Source organism: Ixodes scapularis, unplaced genomic scaffold, assembly GCF_016920785.2.
Source record: "Ixodes scapularis isolate PalLabHiFi unplaced genomic scaffold, ASM1692078v2 PGA_scaffold0__279_contigs__length_252992795, whole genome shotgun sequence".
Lineage (NCBI taxonomy): Eukaryota > Metazoa > Arthropoda > Arachnida > Ixodida > Ixodidae > Ixodes > Ixodes scapularis.
In genome coordinates this window covers 248,716,729-248,738,717 of record NW_024609835.1, presented here as the reverse complement: position 1 = coordinate 248,738,717, position 21,989 = coordinate 248,716,729, and the positions used below count along the sequence as shown (strand labels likewise).

The following is a 21,989-nucleotide window of genomic DNA, read 5'->3' as shown; positions in this document are numbered from 1 at the left end:
GAATAATACGGGAAGCCTTTCCACTTACCACGTATAAAGAACGGAGACAAGCGTGCATCCTAGCCACCCAAATGAAAAATCTCTCAGATCCACAAGTGGATGGTACTATATCAGGCAGAGATAGCACTGCTGTTTCTTCTCCAGTGCTGCTAACCCATTTTGCAGTCTTAGCAACAAATCAAGTTTTTCCAACTGAATGGATGCAAGCCCATTTCATATACCCTTTGTCCAATATAGAGCTTTTGTTTTCGGAAAAACTTTGGTATTCTAGAAAGCCTGCAAAGATCATCAGCTCAACCCGGCGTTCTTTGCCCCACATGGGGGCGGCATTTCGCGGCACGGCCAGCGCGTACCTCCGTGAACTGCAGGGTGCAGAGTCTTAACACGGCCGCCCAGCATCTCGGGAGCCCCTGTGATCTCGGACACATCCCTGCGGTCGAAAGAAAGGGCAGAAAGGCAGTGGTACACGCCGTTCCAGGATGGGTCCCACAACTCCCACCCGCTTAACTACTGTGTACTAGAATACGGGGTAGTGCTGGGACCGGCGTGGCACGGCAATATAGTTCTGAAGTCGCACGCGTAGACAACGTGTGCAGCACTGCAGTCGTCAGAACAGTCCGCTGAGTTTAGCCAAGAGTGTGTCGGGCATTTTCAGCCATTGGCAACTGTGTTCTTTTTGTTGCATTATATTGCCGCGTGCGTGATGGGATTGGCAACGCACGCGGCCACCAGGTGGAGGTACAGGGTTCGAACCCTGCTTGGCCTGGTTCTTTCCTTTTCTCAATTAATGTTTGTCTGGAAAGCTCCAGACCATTCTCAGCTGTCATCATGTGCTGTGGTTCAGAACATTCCTAAACATACCGCATGTAAAAAAAACAGCGGTGACACGCCACTTCAGGTCAGTCTTCTGCCGTAACAGGATATGGGGCAATTTTCTACGCATGTTTATAGGCGATTAAACCTTTAATTTCAGCTTCAAATTCGTCCGCTATTCTATTTGTTAGAATATATTAAATGTCCATGGCATCTACGACCCAATCATGATATCCTAATTCCACATTTAATTGGATTATCTTTCAAATTTGACGCGTTTTTATGGTTGTGCAGATGGTGGACGCATAGAGCTAAAGTCTGAATACCGTTGGCGAGATAGTGATAGAACAGCTACTGGTCTGGCTGCAAAACACACTGCACAGACATGAGGGATCAGAAGACAGGATTTCTTCGCAGCATTCCAAAGTCAAGGCTAAAAGAAATTTGCAAAGGCAGGACAAATGTTTAGAGGAAACAAGCACTGCCTGCGAGCTGCATTTCGAACCCTAATTCATCCTTTGTGATTTCTTTCACAACCCAAACTACCAAGCAGCACCTAAATTTCACATTTTTGCACCTATCGCCGTGCACGTGTGCAATCTTACTGTTGATATGCCGGTGTAGACACCTGTCGTAATCTACGCCACTACCCTGCATTCTAGGACACTAAGGTTAACAGTGGTGCCGTTGATTGACGGACGCACTGGAAGTTCTTCCACAGCAGTCAAAAGGCCAGAGCGTGCTGCCAGAGCACAAGCAGAAAACCACTAACTTGACGGGCAAGCCGATTTCCCTGATGGCCTTGGCAGTGCCACCCGAAGCCACCAGTCTCAGCCCGGCCTGCTGTAGTTTCTTGGCCAGGTCCAGCAGTCCCGCCTTGTTGGACACACTGAGGATAGCTGCATGGGGAACACAGAATCAAATTTAGGGGTTTTATATGCCAAACTGACAGTGGGCATCTGGCACACCCCAGCGGGGAACTGGGCACTAATTTCAACCACCGGGGGATTCTTTGACGTGACACCGATTTGCAGATTAAGGTTTTGTGATAGTCCCAGCTGCTGCCCACCAAGTGCATGCAGGAAAGGAACAAAAGGGATGTCACTGGTAGGGTCAGGTGCGATACTTGGCTTTCATCTGGCTGGGAGATGCCAACAATGTCACCTCTGACAGATAACAGGAGGAAGAGGTGTTTGCTGCACACCCTGGACTTCAATTGCTGCATGTTTTTCCTAAATAAAGGAAGTTTATGCTAGACACTATCCAATTTCAGTGCAATTACTGAATTCAGGAGACGAGGAACTATATAAGATCGCTCCTAACCTTTTTAAAAGTGCTTGAGCTTTCTTCGAACATTCCCCCGCATACTGCGTCAGAAATGTTTGGAAAATGATGGGCGACGGGAGGGGCAAGGGGGATTTTTCTCCCCTTCCCCCGAACTGTTTACAGTAAAGATATCTGGGGGCAGGGCGTGGGGGGATAGGCCCTTTTTCTGACGCCTTTGCACTGTGTGGAGCAGAAATAAGTGTGCTAGCAAATGGTCGGACTATAGCTACCAAGAACATCTGGCAGCTACTATCTACTTTGACCAACAAAAGCTAAAATTTGTGAGAGGAATCCACTTTTGTCACCCTACACTGACCAATTTATAGTTTCGGATCATGTGGGATGTGAAACTATGAAATGTCGCGTCACGTCACAGCATCACATAAAGGTTTCACATGACACCGTGATGTCACGTGATACTGTATATATCACCTACATGTTACAGACCCAAAATCCCCTAGGGTTACCGTGCTGATGATTCAAGCAAACTATAGGGGGCATGCTGATCAGGCAAAACAACAGACGAAAGGAGGCCGGTTTTATCGTTTAGCAAGCGAAACACCTAGATTTCTTGCATAAAATCAGTGTTAGATATAAATGCAAGGTGCATTTTTGACAGTAAAAACCTTCTAGTTGAGTGTGACAGGTTGGAAGCATATATATAATCACAGAAAACTGTGCTTTCTTTCACCAGCTCGATTCAAGCATTTGGCTGAAGCTTGACTTGGTCTATTTATGAAGTACTAAACTTAGCCAGTGGTAGATACCGAAAATTTCCAAGCCTCGTCAAAAGATGACAAGCTATTGTAAAACGACTGATCAATGAAAAATGGCTTAGGTACTACTTCCAAGTCTGAGCGCATCATCGCAGAATTTCGCATTTGTCTTTTTCCTAAGATCTACCACTATATTCCTCAACTCAATGCGCAGCTAATAATCCCACCATCGTTTGTTTCCACACACACTGATCATCGTCACCAAGTCGGTGCCTGTTTTGCCACATATTCTTTTTTTGCCTCCTTCATTCCTAAAACTTCCAGTGATTGGAATCATTTACCTGCATCACTAACATCAATTGTTGACTACACTCTTTTATAGCGAAGCTGTGCATGACTAGGGTTCCATGCATTTTTGTTATCTGTGCACAAAAACAAAAGTCAGAAAATGCATCTAAAAGTGCTTCATTGTATGGAAATGCATATATGCCCCATCACCTCGATATGTATTTTGATAAGGAAAGACTTTGAAACGATTGATAAGCGAGAAGAACAATGGGCCTTCTCCTGCTTGAGCCGGGTGACGTCGCTGCTTTACATATTTAAAAGCAGCAGCTCTTGTATATGTAAAGCATTATATGCATAGATTTAACCTTAGCAAAAAATCTCACCAAAGTTGTACTGGAACCCATTAGTGTATATCATAGTGATCACCAAGCAATCATCACTACCATTTCAAAATGAAGTATATATACTGTAAATAAACATTTGGTGAAGTGTTTTTGTGTGTCTCTTGATTAATCATTTGTGACGGTGCTCTACAGCTTCGCTGGCCAATCGCCTTCACAGAGTGGAATGGCTCACAATTTGTTTTTTTCCCTACTGTTTGAATATCTATGTTGTTTCTATTGTGTTTCATTTTTGTATTTCTAACTTCCCACTCCCCTCTGTAATGGCCCCGTGCAAAATAAATAAATATTGTCCTCCGCAAGGTCGTCAAAGTGCGGATCAGGGTCCATGTTTAAATGAAACAATGAATAATCTCCGTAAATTGGTAAACTTTTGTAGCCAGGTAAAAGTGATTTTAAGGTAAAAACTACTTGTGACCACAGTCACAAATCACCCCCCCCCCCCCCAAAAAAAAAAATTAAAATTTGAAGTAATTTTATTTGATAAGTCCCCCTGAGAAAAAGGATTGGGGCAATTGCTGCTGGTTCTGATCAGGCCACCGTAACCCAGTTGAACAAGGACTGCATGGATTACAAGTCTACAGGGAATTTTCCTCTGTTAGGAAATGAAAACATATGATTGTAGCAATTCTTTTTTTTTTTCTTTCATTTTTGACCTAATTTTTGTTTATGTGACATTTTTAATCTGTCTTCGACAACAGGCGTGTTTCCTGAGACGATACAGAAAAAGAAGATCCTCAGCAACTATAGACTTTCTATCCTCTTGTTATACTCGTAAGGCTTGGAAAAAATCATACTGGCTTGTTTACTACAGCTCTCTGATAAATGTTATTTGCTGACATCCACACAATTTGGTTTTAAGAAATGCCGGTCAACTGAGTTAGCACTATTAGAACAAAAAGAATATATTTTAAAAAGTTTCAAGGGAAAGGTTTGTTTTAGGAGTATTCTCTTATTTGACATAAGCTTCTGATTCTATCAATCAATATTTTACTTCAAAACTCGAATTTCATGGTATCCGTGGGTTACCTTTAAAGCTAGCTTTTAAAATCCTACTTGCGAAATCATATCCAATATTCTTCTAATGCCAAATCTATTCACCCAGGTGTCCATTGGGGAAGTATTCTTGGTTCCTACCTATGTTTACAATGTCATTTATGTACATATTATGTACATATTATGTACATATTAAAAATATGTACATAAATGACATTGTAAACATAGGCTCTGCAAAATTCGTTGTATATGCTGATCACAGTAGCTTATTTTGTTCACCTAAAATTTGTGATCTTGTTACGATTGCTAATGCAACTTTGACCAAACTAGGAGCATGGGCAAGAGACAATTGCTTAAAAATTAATACTGATAAAACTAAAGCTATTATTTTTTGGATAAACAACTTTAAACAGAATTACCATGCTTGACTCTACCTCACTTGAAATCATTAGTAATTTTAAAAGTCTTGGAGTCATTTCTTTTGAACATGTGTCGTGGGACAGCCACATAACCGTAAAATACCGGGCAAGCGCCCACTCAAAAGTTGGAGATAATCGCGAAACAATGGGGGATGGGTGCTTGTCCGGTCATGAATTTTATGTATCAATGTACTCAGCACATTTTCTCAGATCTTACAAATTTGGGTATGGGTGCTTAGTGTGGTATGATGGGCGGATGCACGGTATTCTACGGTAATCACTTATTTGTCAAGCACTACAAAACTGACATTTTGTAACGGTAAAACATTCCCAGTCAATGAGAAAATATTATGTACAATTCTTTATTTTCGTTTTCTTACCTCAACTATTGCAACCTCGTCTGGGGTAATACAACATTTACGAATTTGCAAAAATTTCTGTTGCAGAAAAAAGTTATAAAAATATCTAATGTACCTTATAATTTTCATACAGATAGTCTGAGAAATTTAAGGTGCTAAAAATGCATAACCTCTACGAATAGATTATGCCAGAGTTTAAAACTAAAATTAAGAAAGCACTATAAATCCCTCTCAAACCTTCCGGTATTGACACCAAATCAACCCGTCTACTTAATTACACACATGGAGTAAGGGAGGGTCATACCTTGTCATACTGAATATGGGATTCCAATTCCACAATATACTATAACTCAACTGTTAAACTCCCTTATAGAAAAATAACTTTGCTTAGACACCGTCTTCTACAAGGCCTTGCATTCGTTTTTTCTGCACTAGCGACTTCAGAGACTCATCCCAACTTGTTGTGTATGCTTTGTGCGTGCTAGTGCTGTCAGATAAGGTGTACTCTTCCCGTGTTTTTCTGATTTCTTGTTTGGAATAACAGTGCACACATTTCATAACAATATTTTTATTCTATTTCGTTTTTTGCTGGAAAGTTAATGTATAGTGTTAAGGGGCTCGTCAAGCCTCGACTGAGGCTTTTACCCTTTGCTCCACCATTAAACATGGAAACAAACTCATTATTATGTCAAAAACTCTCAAAGGCATGAAGGCGAGATACGACCCGATTATACTTCAGCAAGGTATGTGGTGAAGGCGCGCGGAGTAAAGTAGTTCAGGTAGGCTTGTCATATTTTTAATATATTATCGATAGGGAACCTACAATCAATTCCTATGGATGTGTGCATGTGCAAATTTAAACTGATGCTGAACAAAACTTTAAACTCGTTTGTGCAATATTGATACTTTGCCCAACTTGCTTGCACCGACAAACTTTTTTTTGCGTGGTAGGTGATTTACGAAAATTAAAGGCGGGTGCAATGATGTCCGGACTTCGGTCTAAAATTTGTGGAAGTTGCCCTCTGAAACTTGTGAAGTAAAGGACAGAAAACCGATTTCGCTGCGTGTCTTAGTTGTTATGTAAAAAAAAGATAAATATTGGCATTTCTGGCACCCCTCAACTCACTCCCAGTCTTCAGGGTTACACCTGGTCCCCCCTAGTGACGTAAGTCGGGGTGTTGTGTAGCTTCCCGTGTGCTCTCTCGGAGGACGCTTTCTCTCCCTCTCTCTGCTGACATTAGCAGGCGTTATGCTGCAGCTTAGAGCCGAGCGAGGTCACGTAAGCTTCTCAACGTAGTTCCTTTGGCTGCCACTAGCGGCTGCAGGTGGGGGAAAAAGCTTGAATTTGGCTTTGCAATTATTCAGAGGAATCGCAAATTTTTTAATGAAGGAGATATTTTCCCTATCCTCCAGGACACGATAAACAACGTAAAAATGACGAGATGCAAATTCTTTTAATCATAAAATCGTTGCACCGCCCCTTTAAGTCTTTGCATAAAATAGTATTTGCCAGGCGTGAGAATGGGTTTTTGTGCATATCAACACGCTACCGTAATAAAATTCGATAATGTGCGTTATGACTAGGGTTCCATGCTTTTGGAGTTTATTTTTTGCCGAATTTGGAGGGTGTTTTTCGGAGTTTATTTCTTGTTGAAAATTCAGTTTATTTTACTTGGATCTGCAAGTCTCCAAAATTTTAATTTTCCTGTATTTCATACAGTCTAAAAATAAATAATATCTCAATGTAAAGTGTGATTAAAAAAACGTGCTTGTAACAAAAAGTAATTTTTCAGCTGGATTTGGCATTAGCACAGTTGCCATTGGCAGTACTAATCTGCCCAACAAAACTTGCAAATAAGTGCTGCTTCAATAAACATCGATACTCTAAAATTACTAAACATCTGGAGATAGTTTCAAGGAAACTTGTTTACATCCCAGCCTATTCCACCACGCTTACCCTATGGCTGCACATGGTGGAGCGGTAAAAGGCGCAGTACAGAAGCTTCAACTCCCCTTTTCCCCTTCTTTGAAACCTCTATGGTTCATAGCTTTCACTGCTACAGAAGCACAACCCTTCATCCCCTAAGAGGAACAAATGACTTTTGGCATGACCCAGAAGTACAAGGACCTAAACCTTGACGAGATAAACGTCAAGACGCATTTTGTCAACGTTCGGAGACTGGAAAGGAAACTGGCTGGAATTTTCTCAGGATCATTGACACTGCGTGCTCATTTTTTGCATTGGGACAGTGAAATCTGGAGTCTGTCACAATGCAGCATTTGACTCCCTGAAAGATTGAAGTAAAGGTTTTGTACGCACTGTACAAACATCATATGAATACAGCACAAGAAAAACACCTTAAGCCCCTTCCCCCAGCTTACATGCAAGGTAAACCAACCACAACAAGACAATCACTGATATTGTAGTGAGTGCGCAGGCGAGCTGGTGGAAATTAACCATTCTGATGTTAGCCTGAGACTGAGGCAGGAAAAGAGGAAGTTTCAAAGTAGAAGAAAAAGGAACAGTGTAGCTGTGTTAGAGACGTATCCTTGACTGTTCCTTTTTCTTCTACTTTGAAACTTCCTCTTTTCCTGCCTCAGTCTCAGGCTAACATCAGAATGGAAGACAATCACACCGTATTCAGCCAACAACCACACATTTAAAAGTTCTTTCTTCTCGGCGGTATCGACGAATGGAATAAGTTATCAGAAACAATCCTAAATAGTATGCCAGAGCAGTCTTTTGCCGAGGATTTCACTTCTATGCTTGAGCATTGTATTTATCTATACTTCTTTCCACAATAAAATTCACCAGTTTTGTCTAGTGCTACTTGTCGTATTGAACGTCGTACCAATGCCACCTTTCTTTTTTTGTTTTTTGTTTAATGTTTTAAATCACTGTTGAGCTTGTTATCACAAATGCTCACCTCTGTATGGGTCTTCAATGACATACAGTAGCGTTAAATGAAAATTTTAAAAACCCAAATTCACGAAAATGTTTTTGGCGAGTGTTTTTCATCCGAAAACAAAGAATTCTAGTTATTGACTTTAAAATTGGCAGATATGCTTAAAATTCATATAGGGTTTTGATATTCTTTTTGATTAACAAATACAAAAAAACTAAGGGAATATGCCACCGAAACAGACGGTTTCCGAGCATTCATTTGTTTTTTTCTTTTGCTGAGGTGACTTTGGCAGCAATTTTTAGTTTATGAATCTGTTCCCAGACCGTGGACTTTAACTACAAGTGTCGCATGAGAGCAGCTTTGTGTGATGGCGTTTTTATCTCGCAAATGAGAGAAATTGCACACCACTAAGATGTTGTCGCGGGCTTGTTCATCTTTCATTTTGTTGCGATACCAAAGAACCGCAATGATTTAGTTGATCTTAACAAACGGTATGTAAGCACTGCTTGGTTCCCTACGAGAACCAAGCAGTGAAAGCAGACGACAGAGGTAAAACGACCTCCGCTCAAAGCATCTTGGCATTGCCATCATACAGTTTTGATTTCGATGGAGTCTAATAAATATGCTACGCATTTAATATAAAGCTACAAAAACTATGCATTTTTTCTAGCTATTCAATGTTGTTTTGACATTTATTTTTTCCAGGAAACTAGTACACATTGTGCAAAACACAATCGTCGGTGATTTATCCAATTTTAACATGTCTTTCAAAATTAATGCAAAGTAACCTGAGGGCCCCAAGACAGTACCCTGAGGCACCCTGGAGTCAATGGGCACAGAGTCGGGTTGAAGAGTCCCAGTGGCATAGCCAAAATTTGATTTCGGCAAAATAGTAAAAGGCCGACAGAGCATAATTTTTTCACTCAATTCATGTGGTGAATTAAGACACGTGTATGAGTCTTTTAATTCATCCCACCATCTCGGAAGTTGTAAAAGCCGCGGATCAACAAATTCAAGGTCACTCGACGAGATATCGGCCGCTCTTCCAAGGGCACTACAGCAACTTGAAATGTGCGCGCTTTTCGCTCTTCCTCGTCCGCACCCACTGCACGCAGGGCACGCCCGCACCGAATAGTGCAGTCCTCTCGCTATGAAGGTTCTCGAAGGCAGTGGAGACCATCGCAACCGCTGAAAAGCGACGAGCGCGTGGAGGAGAGTCACATCGAAACTGCTCACCACCGGGTTGCTTCCCGAAAGCCTCCATCTCTTTACAGTCGTAGCGTATCAACAGGTAAATGGAATGCCATTTTCGATTAATTTTCAGGTTGGCAAACCTCAAGGGGAAGGCGTGACGGCGAAAAAAAAAAAAAAAAAGTGTGATAATACCCAGTGCTGCGTGCGCGCGTGCGAAGTTCAAATGCAAAGTTCTCAGTTTCTGCGAGCAAGCGAAATGTTACAGATGCCAAATAACGCGGATTGAGAAAAAACAGCAAGGTTCCCCTCACCGAGTTCGCCCGTTGCAGCCATGGTTCTTGTTCAACTAACTTAATCGGTCGGGATAAGACGACACACGACACGACGACACTTGGGAGGGGGAAAAATGCGATTTGGTTTGGGCGGTTGTTCGGGAGAGAGAGGAAAGTGGAAAGAGGGTGAAGCTTTTTAATGACATATATCCCTCGTGCACGCTGGTTGCGTGAAGTAAATAAAAGTTATAGTACTTTTTTAAACAATTTTTTTTTTGATAGGATGGAAGCACTAAACGTACAAATACACATTTGTAGACACTTTCTCTCGACGAACGCATCTGTCCGTTATCTCCAAGGCAAACGCCATTCTGGCGCCGTGGCTTAGTTGGTTAAAGCGCCTGTCTAGTAAACAGGAGATCGTGGGTTCGAATCCCACCGGTGCCTGTGATGTACCCACTTTTTGTTTTCTCAATAAATTTTGCATAGTTTGTATGTAAAGAACATAAGATCTTCTCGTATATAGTTTTTTTTTTTTATCTTTTTTTTTTAATGTCCGTTTGCGGAAATTTTTGCTGTTTAAACCTGCGACGGAAAGTAGGAGCTGAAAAACCGGTCCCCCGAGTGGCTAATCTTATCGCAGTGTCATCCCAGACTGGCGTGACAGGAGGGACTCTCCAGACGCTCGCTATCTCCTTTACGGCGGCCGTCTACTGATTAATACAGCGAATCGTGCATGCGCCGACGCTCGAAGGAGCAGTGACCAGCGGGCGGCCAGCGGCGAACAAGATGTTATTCTGTGCGCGTTTCTTCGCGACAGAGATAAAACAAAAAGAAAACGGATGGGATTGAACTGGTGACGTAGCTATCAGTCCTTATCCGATGGGCCCAATGAAGTATTCATGACCCGATATGGCGTTGGGGAAAGGGAAAGGGAAAAGGGGGGGGGGGGGGTAGATGTGCTAGTCATCCCAGGAAACGTACTCAGACTTCCAATGCCCCGAGCCAAGAAAGATGCCGCATGACCTTTATGTGACCCCTGTTCATATCATTTCCTGGTTGAAGAACGTTTTAGCTGATGCATGTGGCGTTGTACGGGATAAAAACTATACCTTGGCATATTTTTTGTACTTGTACCAGCCCCAGACACTATATAGTTTCATTCGATTTACCTGCACCGGTGTATAGGAAGGTGCAGGTAAATCGAACAAAGCTATTAATTTGCTCTCTCGTCTGGGCAAAATCTTGCTAAATGAAGTCTCACTCATGAACCCCTTTTGGACTTGAAACCTATCGACCCTGGGGTGTTCTGTTGCACTTTTTGGACTCCCAGGAGACTACGGGAGAAGGAAGCGACGTCAACGACACAGCAAACGCAGATTCGATGTTGACAGAAGAAAACGAAATCAACACCCAATCTGCGTTTGCTGTGTCGTTGACGTCACTTCCTTCTCCCTAGTCTCCTGGGAGTCCAAAAAGCGCAACATAGCACCCCTGGTGTTAGGGTGTCAGGGGTGCGCTCAGACATGCTTCATTCGATTTACCTGCATCGGTGCAGAAAAGTGCAGGGCAGTGTACTTCCAGTATGTGGGTTAAGATACGACAGCAAGCACACCGCCCTACTTTTTTGCACCGGTGCAACTGGTGCAGGTAAATCAAACGAAATATACAACACGAACGCCGCGCAAGCATTTGTCTGGCAGTCGGCATTAGTCAGCCTGTCGACTTCCATTGCTGGCACCTGGCCAGATATGGTTAGGCCGCAGCCATAGTCACGTTTGGTGTTAAAAGAAACCATAATGCGATTGCTGACAGCTAGTACGAGATATCTCTCAAAGTCGGGGTTGTACACTGATACCATTTGCCAAAATAGACTTCTAGCCAAAAGTTCGCTAATTATGTCACTGGATAAAAGCTCATCATTTTTTATGCACCTCGACAAAAAAGCTCAATGACTGAAATGTTGGTTTTAATGAACGCCAAGCAAGAAAATACACATAATTAATGAAGATCTTGGCAGCAGCTGCTAGTCGACATTTAACATTAGCTTCAATTTTGGATGACCATGATTTTAAAGCTGTACTTAGAAATTGCCTTGTAACAATTGGTATTGCCAGTTCAAAGGTCGTTGTTTCATCCCGAGTAGCCATAGTCAAACTTGAATAAAAAGCTAGCTGACCTACTCAAGCTGCGTCTAAAAGAGGAGCCAGTGGAGGGCCCTCGGCAACTGCGTCAACAATCCAGGTACATTGCACATCAGCTGTCTTGGCTCTAACGTTCTGATAAAATCTACAGCCCAATTTCCGCACTTTGGTGCCTAAATATGGTCACATCGTGTCAGATCTTGGGAAGACAAACTATGCGTATGAAGTATATGGATGATGTGGCTACTATCCATTCTCTACAAAGCAACGAGTGACAAAAGGCATCACTTAATTGTGTGGCGAAGAGGCATACTGCTGCATATGAATGGTGCTCCAGTTCGACAAGTTACAGCGGGCTGTTCCATTTTGTTTGGCATTATGTAAAGAAAGCTGACCAGTTTGTATCTTGCCCACAACCTCCTCATACACCACATAACTTATGCATGGGTGATGCAAACAAACCAAGAACACCCTTCAAGATGGCATCGACTGACCACAGTTCTCAAACAGATTTAGCTTTTTTTTTTCACTTGCCAGACTTTTTGAAAGGGGTCTATGCTGCATAATCACACGGTAATGTAGGAAAGCAGATGGGAAAGCGGAGAGGCTTGCAGACGATCAATGTGCTTTTAACGCCTCCTTGCAGCTCGTATTGCCAACGTGTCCCCGGTCGAGCAGCTGGAAATAATCTAGGCTCTCTACAGTGGTTTTTTGCACGCGCCATCTACCGCGCCTCACACTGCAGCAGGCTCCGAGAAGGTCGCATTCACATGGCCACTGCAGAAGATGGCACTAGCACTCGCTTACCGTGCATGACAAAGAGCTGCAAGGCCAGCAGTGTGCAGAGCTTTCGAAGTGTGCTCAAACTCCCTGTAATTTAGGCTGTCTACAGTGCTTTTCTGCACGCTCAGTCTACTGCATCTCACACTGCAGCAGGCTCAGAGAAGGTTGCACTCAAACGGCCACTGCAGAGGATGGCACTAGCGCTCACTCACTTACCGTGCATGACAAAGAGCTGCAAGGCCAGCTGTGTGCACAGAGCCTTCAGAAAGTGCTCCAGTGTCCCCAACCAAGCGAATAAGTCTGCAATCCTCTTCAAGTGTCGTGTGCGGTGATGCATGCAGCAATCTTTGGCCGTCCACTTTTGCTGACCTTTCAGACCATGTCCACGCTAACAGACCCCATTCTGTGTTATACCGCCTTTGCCATGCTAGTATGGCAAAGGCGGCACTTTTTTTCTGCGATTGAGCCACATAAAGGGCATGAACGGTAACGCCAGAGCTAGGAACCTGCGTCTCCCACAAGACTAGGCACGATGCTGCACAAAAGTATGCCTTAAAAACACCTAATCGCCTCCGAAGGTGAGGCAACAACGAAGTAATATGTTGCATAAATTATTTCACCCGGACTCACCGCAATGCAATATTCTTCCGCCTTAACACGATAAAACACAATCATGTTAAACTACCGTAAAACACCGTGGAAGCGCCCAAACTTAGAAATTCTGCAAATTATACATTGAGAACCTGGTGTAATCGGACAAGCGCCCGTGCCTAGGGTAATGCAGTTTTCACTGAAAGTGGGATGGGTGCTCACTCGGTATTTTATGATAATCAGATTAAGTTCTTGCTAGCATTTGACGGGAGTGTGCAATCGTCCGAATGTCCAGATATGAATTGCTGATACTAGACGCATGTTTTCGCTTATATCCTCTTTTTAGAGTTTTGACACTCCACTTGAATTTTTAATATTTGCACGCCACACACAAAGTATCCAGTCACCCCCAGCAGAGAAGAGCTTCAAGTTTGCAGGATTTCATGCGTAATCAGTGGGCATTAGGCATGTTTTCAGTCTCTGTGTACCTGCAGAGCCTACGACTGGCATGCGAGCTCCACTAGTCCATGAGGGAGTTGGGGTACAGCGTTTTTCTGCGCTGCCAGCACAACGAAAACCTAGATTTTTATCTCTCATACATTCAATAATCTCCCACTTTTTAGCAGGCCAAACAAGTCAGCTGTAGGTCATGCCACTGCAACTGTAAACATGTTTAAAATTTTATGTTTATACTATATGCTTTCAATTACTAGTACCTTTGGTGCAACACATTCTAGATCTGCATTACATTCAGTATAAATTTACTGCTATTAATTCTGTCAAAAGTATCACAAACAAAACAATACTCTGCCTTTAATACATACTGGCATTAGCTCGTGAAAAACAGCTGGGAAGGAGCAGGTCTACTAACATTCAAATGCAGATTTTTCACTACTGCACGTGGCAGCAGCCAAAAGGCTCTTCTGAGAATAGCGCATACCCCAAAGTGGCACACTTTCGCACAGCCCCGACTAACAAAAGACTCTAACGCAACAAATAATAAATTCCAACAGGTTTATTTTTTTTCGTCTTCCTAACATGAGTGATTGCAGCATGGGACGTAACACCACAAAACAATTCTGGCAATGTAAAAAAAACGTAAAAAAACACCTAGAAAAATTCTACCGCATCTTTTTTTTTTCTTTTTTTCTTTCGCCGCTTTTACTTTTCTGCGGGTCCGATTTTGAGAGAGTCCTTCCTCCAGAGAAGTATCCGTCCTTCCTCGGCGACGCCGGGAGGCGCCATTGTCGGGTGGGGCCCACTTGGGGGCGGGCGGGGGTCCGGACTAGGAGCGGTCGGGGTCGGACCCCCGCCCCGGCGGGGCCACGGAGGGAACCTCGTGTTTGAGCTTGGCTTGCATCTGGCCCGGCAGGGGGCGCCGGCCTCCGTCTTTGTACGAAGAGGTCTGAAGAAGCGTTTCCGTAGCAGCAGCGTGGGCCGTGTCTCAGCAGTGAGCTCGAAGGGGGGTGGGGGGGAGGCTGGGGGGGGCCTTGGAAGGTGGCACTTTTTTTGTGTTTTTCTTGCATATCGGGACGAGTCCGGGGGGTTGGGCACGATTAGCGCACTCGTGTGACCTCGCCTCGTCGGCCATTGCTTCTCCGGCGAAGCTGCTGCTAGCCTGCTGCACGTCTCGGAATGTGTAAAAACGCCAGGCATGGCCGAAAGCAAACGTGAACAGAGTCCCCCCCTTCCTTCGTCGTAGCGAGAAAGTCCCTCGACGGCCGTTCTCGCTCCGACGAGTGACCGAAAGGTCTTAACAAGGACGACAACGTCGTGACCAGAGAACACGAGTGAGGCCTACTCGCCACCACCGCAGTCGTCGTCGGTTTTCGTTTGCTCCGACACCTGCGACGAAACGCAACGGTGATGCGCCTCTCAAGAAAGCTACTTTCGTACGCCCTATACCATTAGGGAAACTTCGTACTAAATCCAACGAGAACTAAAAAAAAAAAAAAATCTTTTCACCCTTGCACAAACAGGCAAGAATCTCCCCTTTGACTTCCTTCTGCCAAACTGCCTTCCACAAAACACTCCCAACTCCTTCGCTGCCCGCAAATCCCGTCTTGGCACGCAGTCACGCACTTCTGCATCACGTTTCCAAGCCGACAATCACTTTTCAACGAGCATCCAACTGCAATAAATAGGCGCGCTTCTTTGTTTTCTAAAGTTCTGTTCAACAAATTAACTTAGTCTTTTCCCTCGGGTCAGAAAGAACCAAGGGTGGACACAAACAAACAAACACAAGTGGCGCATTCTCGCACAAAAGTGTCCCATCCTGCCTTTCGTGGGTCTTGGCACTGCAGCCTCGCGAGTCTTTCGACCGGCGGGACGGCCGCCGCTGCACCTTCCACAATCACTCGCCGCGTTTGGCACTGCACCGACCACTTGACACGAAACGCCGTTGCACTCCCAGACCGAGGGGACAGGGAGGGCGCCCCACGTGCACCGCGAGTGCAGCGGGGCCCCCGGGATTTCAGGGGCGGGTTGCCCCCTCGAGCGGGACTGCGGGGTCACGAGGACACGTTCGCGGGACTGTCCCCTCCACCCAAAAAGTGGCTGCGGAAAGGAAGGCGTCTCGAGGACTCCATCACAGAGTGCTCGGAGGAAGCGTCCGTCGAGCTGCGTTTTATGCTCAGTCGCCCGATTGTGCCAACCACCAGAGAAAGAGCACAGACGACAACGGCGCGTCTCGCTGGCCCGCTCTCGCCGAGGGCCGTTGTGCTGCGGAAGCCGAAACATTGTTGGGAAAGAAAAAAAGCTCCAACTCCAACTAAAAACAGATCTGTGCCGCGCGAACTGCCAAAAGCCGTGCCCAGATTCACAAACGTCGAGGAGGTTTCTAGCCTTTCGTTATGCACAGGAAAGAGAAAAAGGAGGGAGCAGAGAGTGTGACCCTTCGCACCCCTTCTTAAAGAAAGAAAACCCGAACACGTCAAGCGCGAGATCCCGCAGTCCCGCCCAAACGTGACCCCTCGGCAGCGGAAAAATGAGAAGGGCCGTCGTCAAGACGGAGGGGGCGACGGGGGGAGGCCCCGCCTTTCCCCTCCGGGGGGATGGGGGAAGGGGCTCGGGGGCCGGTGGGGCGGGAGCGAGGTTAGCTGGGGGGCTGGGGGCCGTGCAGGGGCCGCAGCTGAAACAGGGGGCTGCGCAGGGTGGCCAGTGCCCCCTGGGCGGCGGCGGGAGACTCGAACACCGCCAGGATGCGCTGGGGGGCCTGCTGCACCCCCCGAGGAGGCCCCAGCGGCTGCAGCCGGGCCCCCAGGGCCAGCAGGGGCTCCAACTGCCGCTCCAGCTCCGAGGGGTCCAGCCCTTCCCGCAGTCCGGTCACCTCCAGCACCTGCTGGGGGGCCCCTGCACACACGAGCGGGCAAGCTCGACTCGGAGGTCCAGGCGCGACCTGCCGCACGTCCACGGTTCCCAGAGACGAGAGAGTTTAAGCAAGCGAGACTGTTCACGCTCCATCATACTTGGCATTGGCCATCTTACGCTACAGTGTAAAAGCTTCCATGGTGCTCAGATGCCGTCGGGCCTACTTGCATATGCGCGTGGGCTACGTTTGCCATTTCCTTTGTACAAGAGCATGTGCGAATGAGATGCAAGATCAAGCCAGGTGCTCTCGCAGTGGCATGGGGCGTCTGGGTTGTAAAAGCTACGCTGGCCTCGATAACGTAGTGAAACAGTTGATGCCGAGCATACGGTTTTCCGCAAATGGCCCGTTTGACCCGCCAAAGCGCTCCACACACTAGTAGTTTCCACAAGCTCTGCCAATAGAAAGGACAAAAACCATTCATTGGCAACCGATGCATCCACTGGTTAGCTGCTAAAAGGAAGTAACACGAGGGGGGCCAATCAGGTGTCTCTGTTGCGTCCACGAGCGGACTTTGTGTCAACGACCCTACGGTGGAAGTCAACTTAGTTCCCCCATGAAATTAAAGCAAAGGTGCAAACAAGCTAAACCAGTATTTTTACAGCGAAGCTGTTAAGGGCTAGTTCCCCTAGGATCATGTCCGTCCTCAAATGACCTGATGACACAGAACTCTGGACTACTACAGCCATCTATGAGCAACAATGGCAACCAGACAACCGGCTTGCCAGTTGTCTGGTTGCCGCTGTCACTCATAGATTGCGGCAACCTTCTAAGCCTTTCCATTCTGGCTTGCCGACTCGCGGCCGGTCATTACTTTATCCCCACCATAATACAGCTTCGCTCGTCTTCCTTCCTCACCAAAGTGGAAAGGCCGAAAGTTTTTTTTTTTTTTTTTTTTTAGGGATTGTGGTATATTGAGGTCACCTACGTAGTATCCCAGAAAAGCTTCTATTCTTTGTCTATTGCGAGAATTGCCCCCTAAAAGGTTAAATTCTTTGTCGCTTGTGAGACTTTGCCCCCTTTGCCCGGGTGTCAGAGTTTGAACTCGTTTTACTTTGTTTGATTGTAGCCCGTTTGCCCGAGTTTCAAGGTCGTTTCGCTTTGTTCAAATGTCTCCAAGTCGACGAGTTGCTTTTTAACCTTTCGGATTCCCTTCTTTATGTATGCACCTGTTTAAGGGGAGACACTGCCCAGAAAAAAAAATTTCTGCAAAAAAAGTTGATTTTGAAAAATGACATCTTTACATCCACCAACATCTAGAGAGTATTCCCAAAAAGTTTCATTAATTTTCACTGTATAGTTAATTTTTTATAAATTATTTTCCGCCCACCAAAGCTATAGAAAAGGTAGGGTTTGGAGCACTTTGAACACATTTTTCTCCGTTCCACTTTTTGGTATAAATTCCATTTTAGTCAATCTATCGTTTGATAATGGCAAAACAGGGAAAGCGCATTCTTCCCTTATCCTGACTGAAATTTAATAAGGAGTGCGGCTATGGAACTTTTTTGTCACTTTACGGATGTCTTTTGTAAAAAATGTTGACATTTTGGCGAAGGCACAGAAGACCAAACAGTTGACCAATTTTGCAGAAGAGAAAATTTATAGAAATGAATTACTTTTTAGAAACAATGTTCCATAGCCGCACCCTCTAGGCATTCTGCTACATATCTAGCAAATAAAAATCTTTAATATCGCAATAGTTTTCTGACGATAGATTAACTAAACAACGTAGGCGTGTTGCTGATAGAAGCTACTCTTATTTCCTTCTCATTTAACCGACAGACCTGAAATTTTGTCATACACCCTCTAGCATGACCACCAGCCTACCCTGTAAATTTCGTTAATTTTAAAACAAGGGTTCAAAGTTGACCCCCCTAGGGAGTGTGCCCCCTTAAGGTTGCGAAGCGTGGAATAAACGTTAGCTATGTTTGGACATTTGTGTTGTGCTCTCCTCCTTGTCTCCGCTCCCCAGGGTTAAAATGTCTAGCTCCCCCGCTTGAAGAACCTTATACAGTAAAACCCGTTTAGAACGAACCCATGTACAGCGAATTATTGTCAATATCGGACTCACAAAAAATTTAAATAAAAATGCATGTACAGAGTGCTTTGTATAACAAACAACCTTTTGGCAATATCAAACTTTTTCCCCCCGGAAAGGCTTCCAAAAACACGCAAATATTCGTCTTCTAGCCTGTTCCTTTCACAAGAAAAAAAAAAAAAGTAGGAAAGAAAGAAAATTCTAAAGGCTCAAGTTGCGAATAAAATTGAGCGAAGAGAAGCTAATCAGAAGGGGGAGAAAGCAAAAAAAAAAATACTCTGCATGCACGCACAGCAAAAACAACAACAAAAAAACTTTTCATCCCAAAACCGTTGCCCACGAAAAGAAGCGATTCAAAAGAGGAGATAAGCTGAAAAAAAAAAAAGAAAAAAAAAACCACTTTCCAGCGCGTTGTTACAAGGCGGAAGCGAAGAGATGAGAAAGAAAAAGAAGTTCTCGCCTTACAACGAACGCATCATGAAAGTTCATTATGAATAGTTTTTGCTACATCGAATTACTTGCTATATAAAACTGATCGTGGCGTTTCCTGCTGTTCGTTATAAACGGGTTTGACTGTAATCCCAAACCGAGAAGCGCAAGCATACCAAGCTTGGCCTCACAATTCTTTTTTCATCCGCATTGGCAACGTTTGCTATGAACAAGCAGCACCGTCCCGTGGCAGAGACAATAAATAGAACACACACAAAAAAAACCTCCTAACAAAACCCGCATAAGTAAGAGAGGAAAACAAACATCGACACCTCGATTCCGTTAATTTGTTGTAGATACAGAACAGATTGACTGACCACAATAATTCTTACGTCGGTCGATTCCATCGTAAATTTTGAAGGTGGTCTCAAGTGCAAAACTTACATATTTGTAATTTACTCATCTAGTGTTAACACAGAAGTGTCAAAACAGCCAACTTCGACCAATCGCACAAATAAAAAGAAAAAATGAAAGACGTTTACAACTCCCTGTAATGCCGCATTAGAGCGCAGCTCTTGAGGAGGAGGAGCGGAGGGTATGGAGAGAAGGGTGTGCCCCAGAGCCGTATATTGGGAGAGTTTGGCCAGTGGGTGTGGCAACGAAGGCGCCGGAGAGGAGAAAAGTAAATGAAAGGGAGGAGAGCGCCGAAGGAGCGAGAGAGAAAGAAGGGAGCAGAGAGAAGACGACCACCATTTTTCAGCAACGCTGTCGGAGACTGGTCGGAGAAGAGCATTGCTGAGGCTACGCGTCGTCTGCTACAGGCCGACTTCTTTTTCGCCTGAATAAAAGTTTGTGGCCATACGCCAAAAAATCTTCATTTATTAGCTTTTTAACCCACCGAGGAATAACAGAATGTCCTTTTCTTGTCAGAGCCAGCGATATAAAAGGAAATAATCGAGATTTAGATGCCGATCCCATGCATTCCGCCGGGAGAATGAATGAAAATAGCGCCCCTCCCCACTCAGCTGCAAGCAGCCGGGAGTTCACGCGCATGCGCTCATGCCTCTCGCTCAGCGCCGCGTGCTGATTGGCTCACTCGGGAGGAGAGCGTTACGGCGGCGAGATCATAGACTGACCAAACTCTCCCCAGATACGGCTCTGGTATGCCCCTCCTCCTCCTCTGTACCCTTTCCTCCTTCTCCTCCATCCTCCCTCCGTCCCTCCTTTTCCTCCCCTCTTCCTCCCCTCCCCGCGTGAAGGCCATGACCTTCACGAGTGAAGGTCACATGAAGGTTGTGACCTACACTGTGAAGGTCGTGACGTCACTCGTGACGTCATTATAGGAAATGTTCTATAACGCAACGTGCGGTTACGCTGACAGCGACGCCGCTTAAGCCGGAAACAGGTGCCTAAAAGCTGGGCTCTAAAAAATATAACTAGAATTATGTTAGACAGCTGTCCAACTCAGTAAAGCGTCAATTTCTTTCAAATGAAATATACAAAAAGATCCGCAAGGCGGTTATCGCGAGTGGAATTCATTCCCCACGGGAGAGTGAGAACCCACCTGGCGCTGCCGGAGAACCGCCGTCACCCCTCGGGGGAGTGGGAGCGCCGCCCCTGGGGGCCCCTGCACCTCGCCTCCTGCCCCCCCTGGGGCCCCGCCCTCCCTGACTAGGGGGTCCCGGGGAGGGGGGCGAGCAGAGCCTCGGTGCCAGCTGCACCAGTTGCTGTGGGCGCAGGGGGAACGGGGGGCCCGCCGGGACAGGCGGCTGCTGCTGCAGAGGGTGGCCCAGCAGGCGGAGGTCTGTGCAGACGGGCAGGCGAGCATCCGGACGAGTTCAAATTTGTGAGGCCGAGCCGCGACAACCTCTTGCAGCCGCTTCCAAGTACGGCTGCGGCAGGTTGCGAATGCCCCCCCGCTGTTGGGCTCAATGGCAACGAGTGTGCGGGACCGTACTCACGCCAAATGGTTCATGCCCCAATTGGAACAGAAACGGCACGTGCACGAGCGTACGACCCGTGACAAAAAATAAGTCGCTTCCGAACGAGCGAATAACACAAATGAGAAGCACTCTCCTTTCATCTCGGAAAGCCGGTCTCAGCGCATGGTTTAGTCTGAGGGAGGCATGGCGCGTCCCATCCGGCACAAATGGCGCAGCTTCCTCGCAAATGAAGTCGCGGCTTGTGCGGCTCCATCTGGTGCCACTGGTGCGCACTCGGAAAAGAGGACAAAGGGGGGAAGAGGAGGCACGGTGCCAGGAGCCCGTCTCCGACTGCCACGTTTACAACACGCTCGAGAGTGGCCCCTCGATTTTCGCCCGACAACGTCTTAGACGAGCAGGGCCGTTGCGATCCTGGCGGTGGCATGGGATGGATGCGGCAGACGCCCGTTCAACCAAAGGTCGCTTTGCATCCGGACAGTCGACGGAAACCGCAACGGACGCCAGACGTTGGCAGCATTTCTACAATTGTCCGCTGGGATCGCAACACTTGACGGTGCGACGCCGCAACACTAATTGTTGCAGTTCGGGGACCGCTTCGGATGTGCGAGGGAGAACGCGCCAGTGGAAGAGACGTCGCGGGCGCCGCGGCGAGTGGCTCACCGGGCAGCAGGGAGAGCCCCCGATGGTAGAGGGCGGCCACGCCCGTGGGCTGCGCCACTTGCACCGGAAGGGGGTGGCGGGCCCCCCGTGCCGGGGGACACTGCAGCGCCGCCTCGTCCAGGGGGCCCCCACCTGCGCCACGACCTCGCTCAGGGACGGGCAGCTGCCAAACGCTTCCCATATCCTGGTTCCCTCGTTCGCGTGCGAGGAAGCCAGGAAACTCTGTCGGCAAGTTTTGGAATTGCGTACGGAAAGAAATGGTGTCCTCGCCACTGTGCACGAGCTGAGCCCAAATTTGTGCTTTGAACTGGCAACGACCATCTTCTTTGCATACGCTATTCTAA

The 21,989-nt window shown here is 46.2% G+C and overlaps 2 protein-coding genes and 1 non-coding gene across 6 annotated transcripts in view; 1 reads left to right on the top strand and 2 right to left on the bottom strand.

The window, feature by feature from the left end:
• LOC8031820 (bifunctional purine biosynthesis protein ATIC) overlaps positions 1 to 9,867 on the bottom strand; it is a 60,874-nt gene extending 51,007 nt beyond the window's left edge. The window contains exons 1-3 of one of the 2 annotated variants that reach the window (XR_003917328.4): positions 9,730 to 9,859; positions 1,586 to 1,712; positions 354 to 430 (exon numbers count right to left, since the gene is read on the bottom strand). Coding sequence is in view for 1 of the 2 variants with exons in the window: in XM_029972314.4 (XP_029828174.3) it covers positions 354 to 430; positions 1,586 to 1,712; positions 9,730 to 9,751 (226 nt within the window). In the remaining variant the exon portion in view is untranslated. Of the gene's footprint in view, positions 1 to 353; positions 431 to 1,585; positions 1,713 to 9,729 lie in introns of both variants that reach the window. The other variant, XM_029972314.4, reaches the window with a different exon arrangement.
• A 196-nt stretch (positions 9,868 to 10,063) lies between these two features.
• On the top strand, positions 10,064 to 10,137 carry Trnat-agu. Its single transcript has one exon. It is a non-coding gene; the product is annotated as a tRNA-Thr (tRNA).
• A 4,071-nt stretch (positions 10,138 to 14,208) lies between these two features.
• Positions 14,209 to 21,989, bottom strand: part of LOC8031822 (cAMP-regulated phosphoprotein 21) — a 112,570-nt gene continuing 104,789 nt past the window's right edge. For 2 of the 3 annotated variants that reach the window (XM_040210372.2, XM_040210373.3), the window contains 3 exons: positions 21,646 to 21,777; positions 20,607 to 20,846; positions 14,209 to 16,559 (listed from right to left, as the gene is read on the bottom strand). In XM_040210372.2, coding sequence (XP_040066306.2) covers positions 16,303 to 16,559; positions 20,607 to 20,846; positions 21,646 to 21,777 — 629 coding nt within the window. In that variant the 3' untranslated portion in view covers positions 14,209 to 16,302. The remainder of the gene's footprint in view (positions 16,560 to 20,606; positions 20,847 to 21,645; positions 21,778 to 21,989) is intronic. The other variant, XM_040210374.2, reaches the window with a different exon arrangement.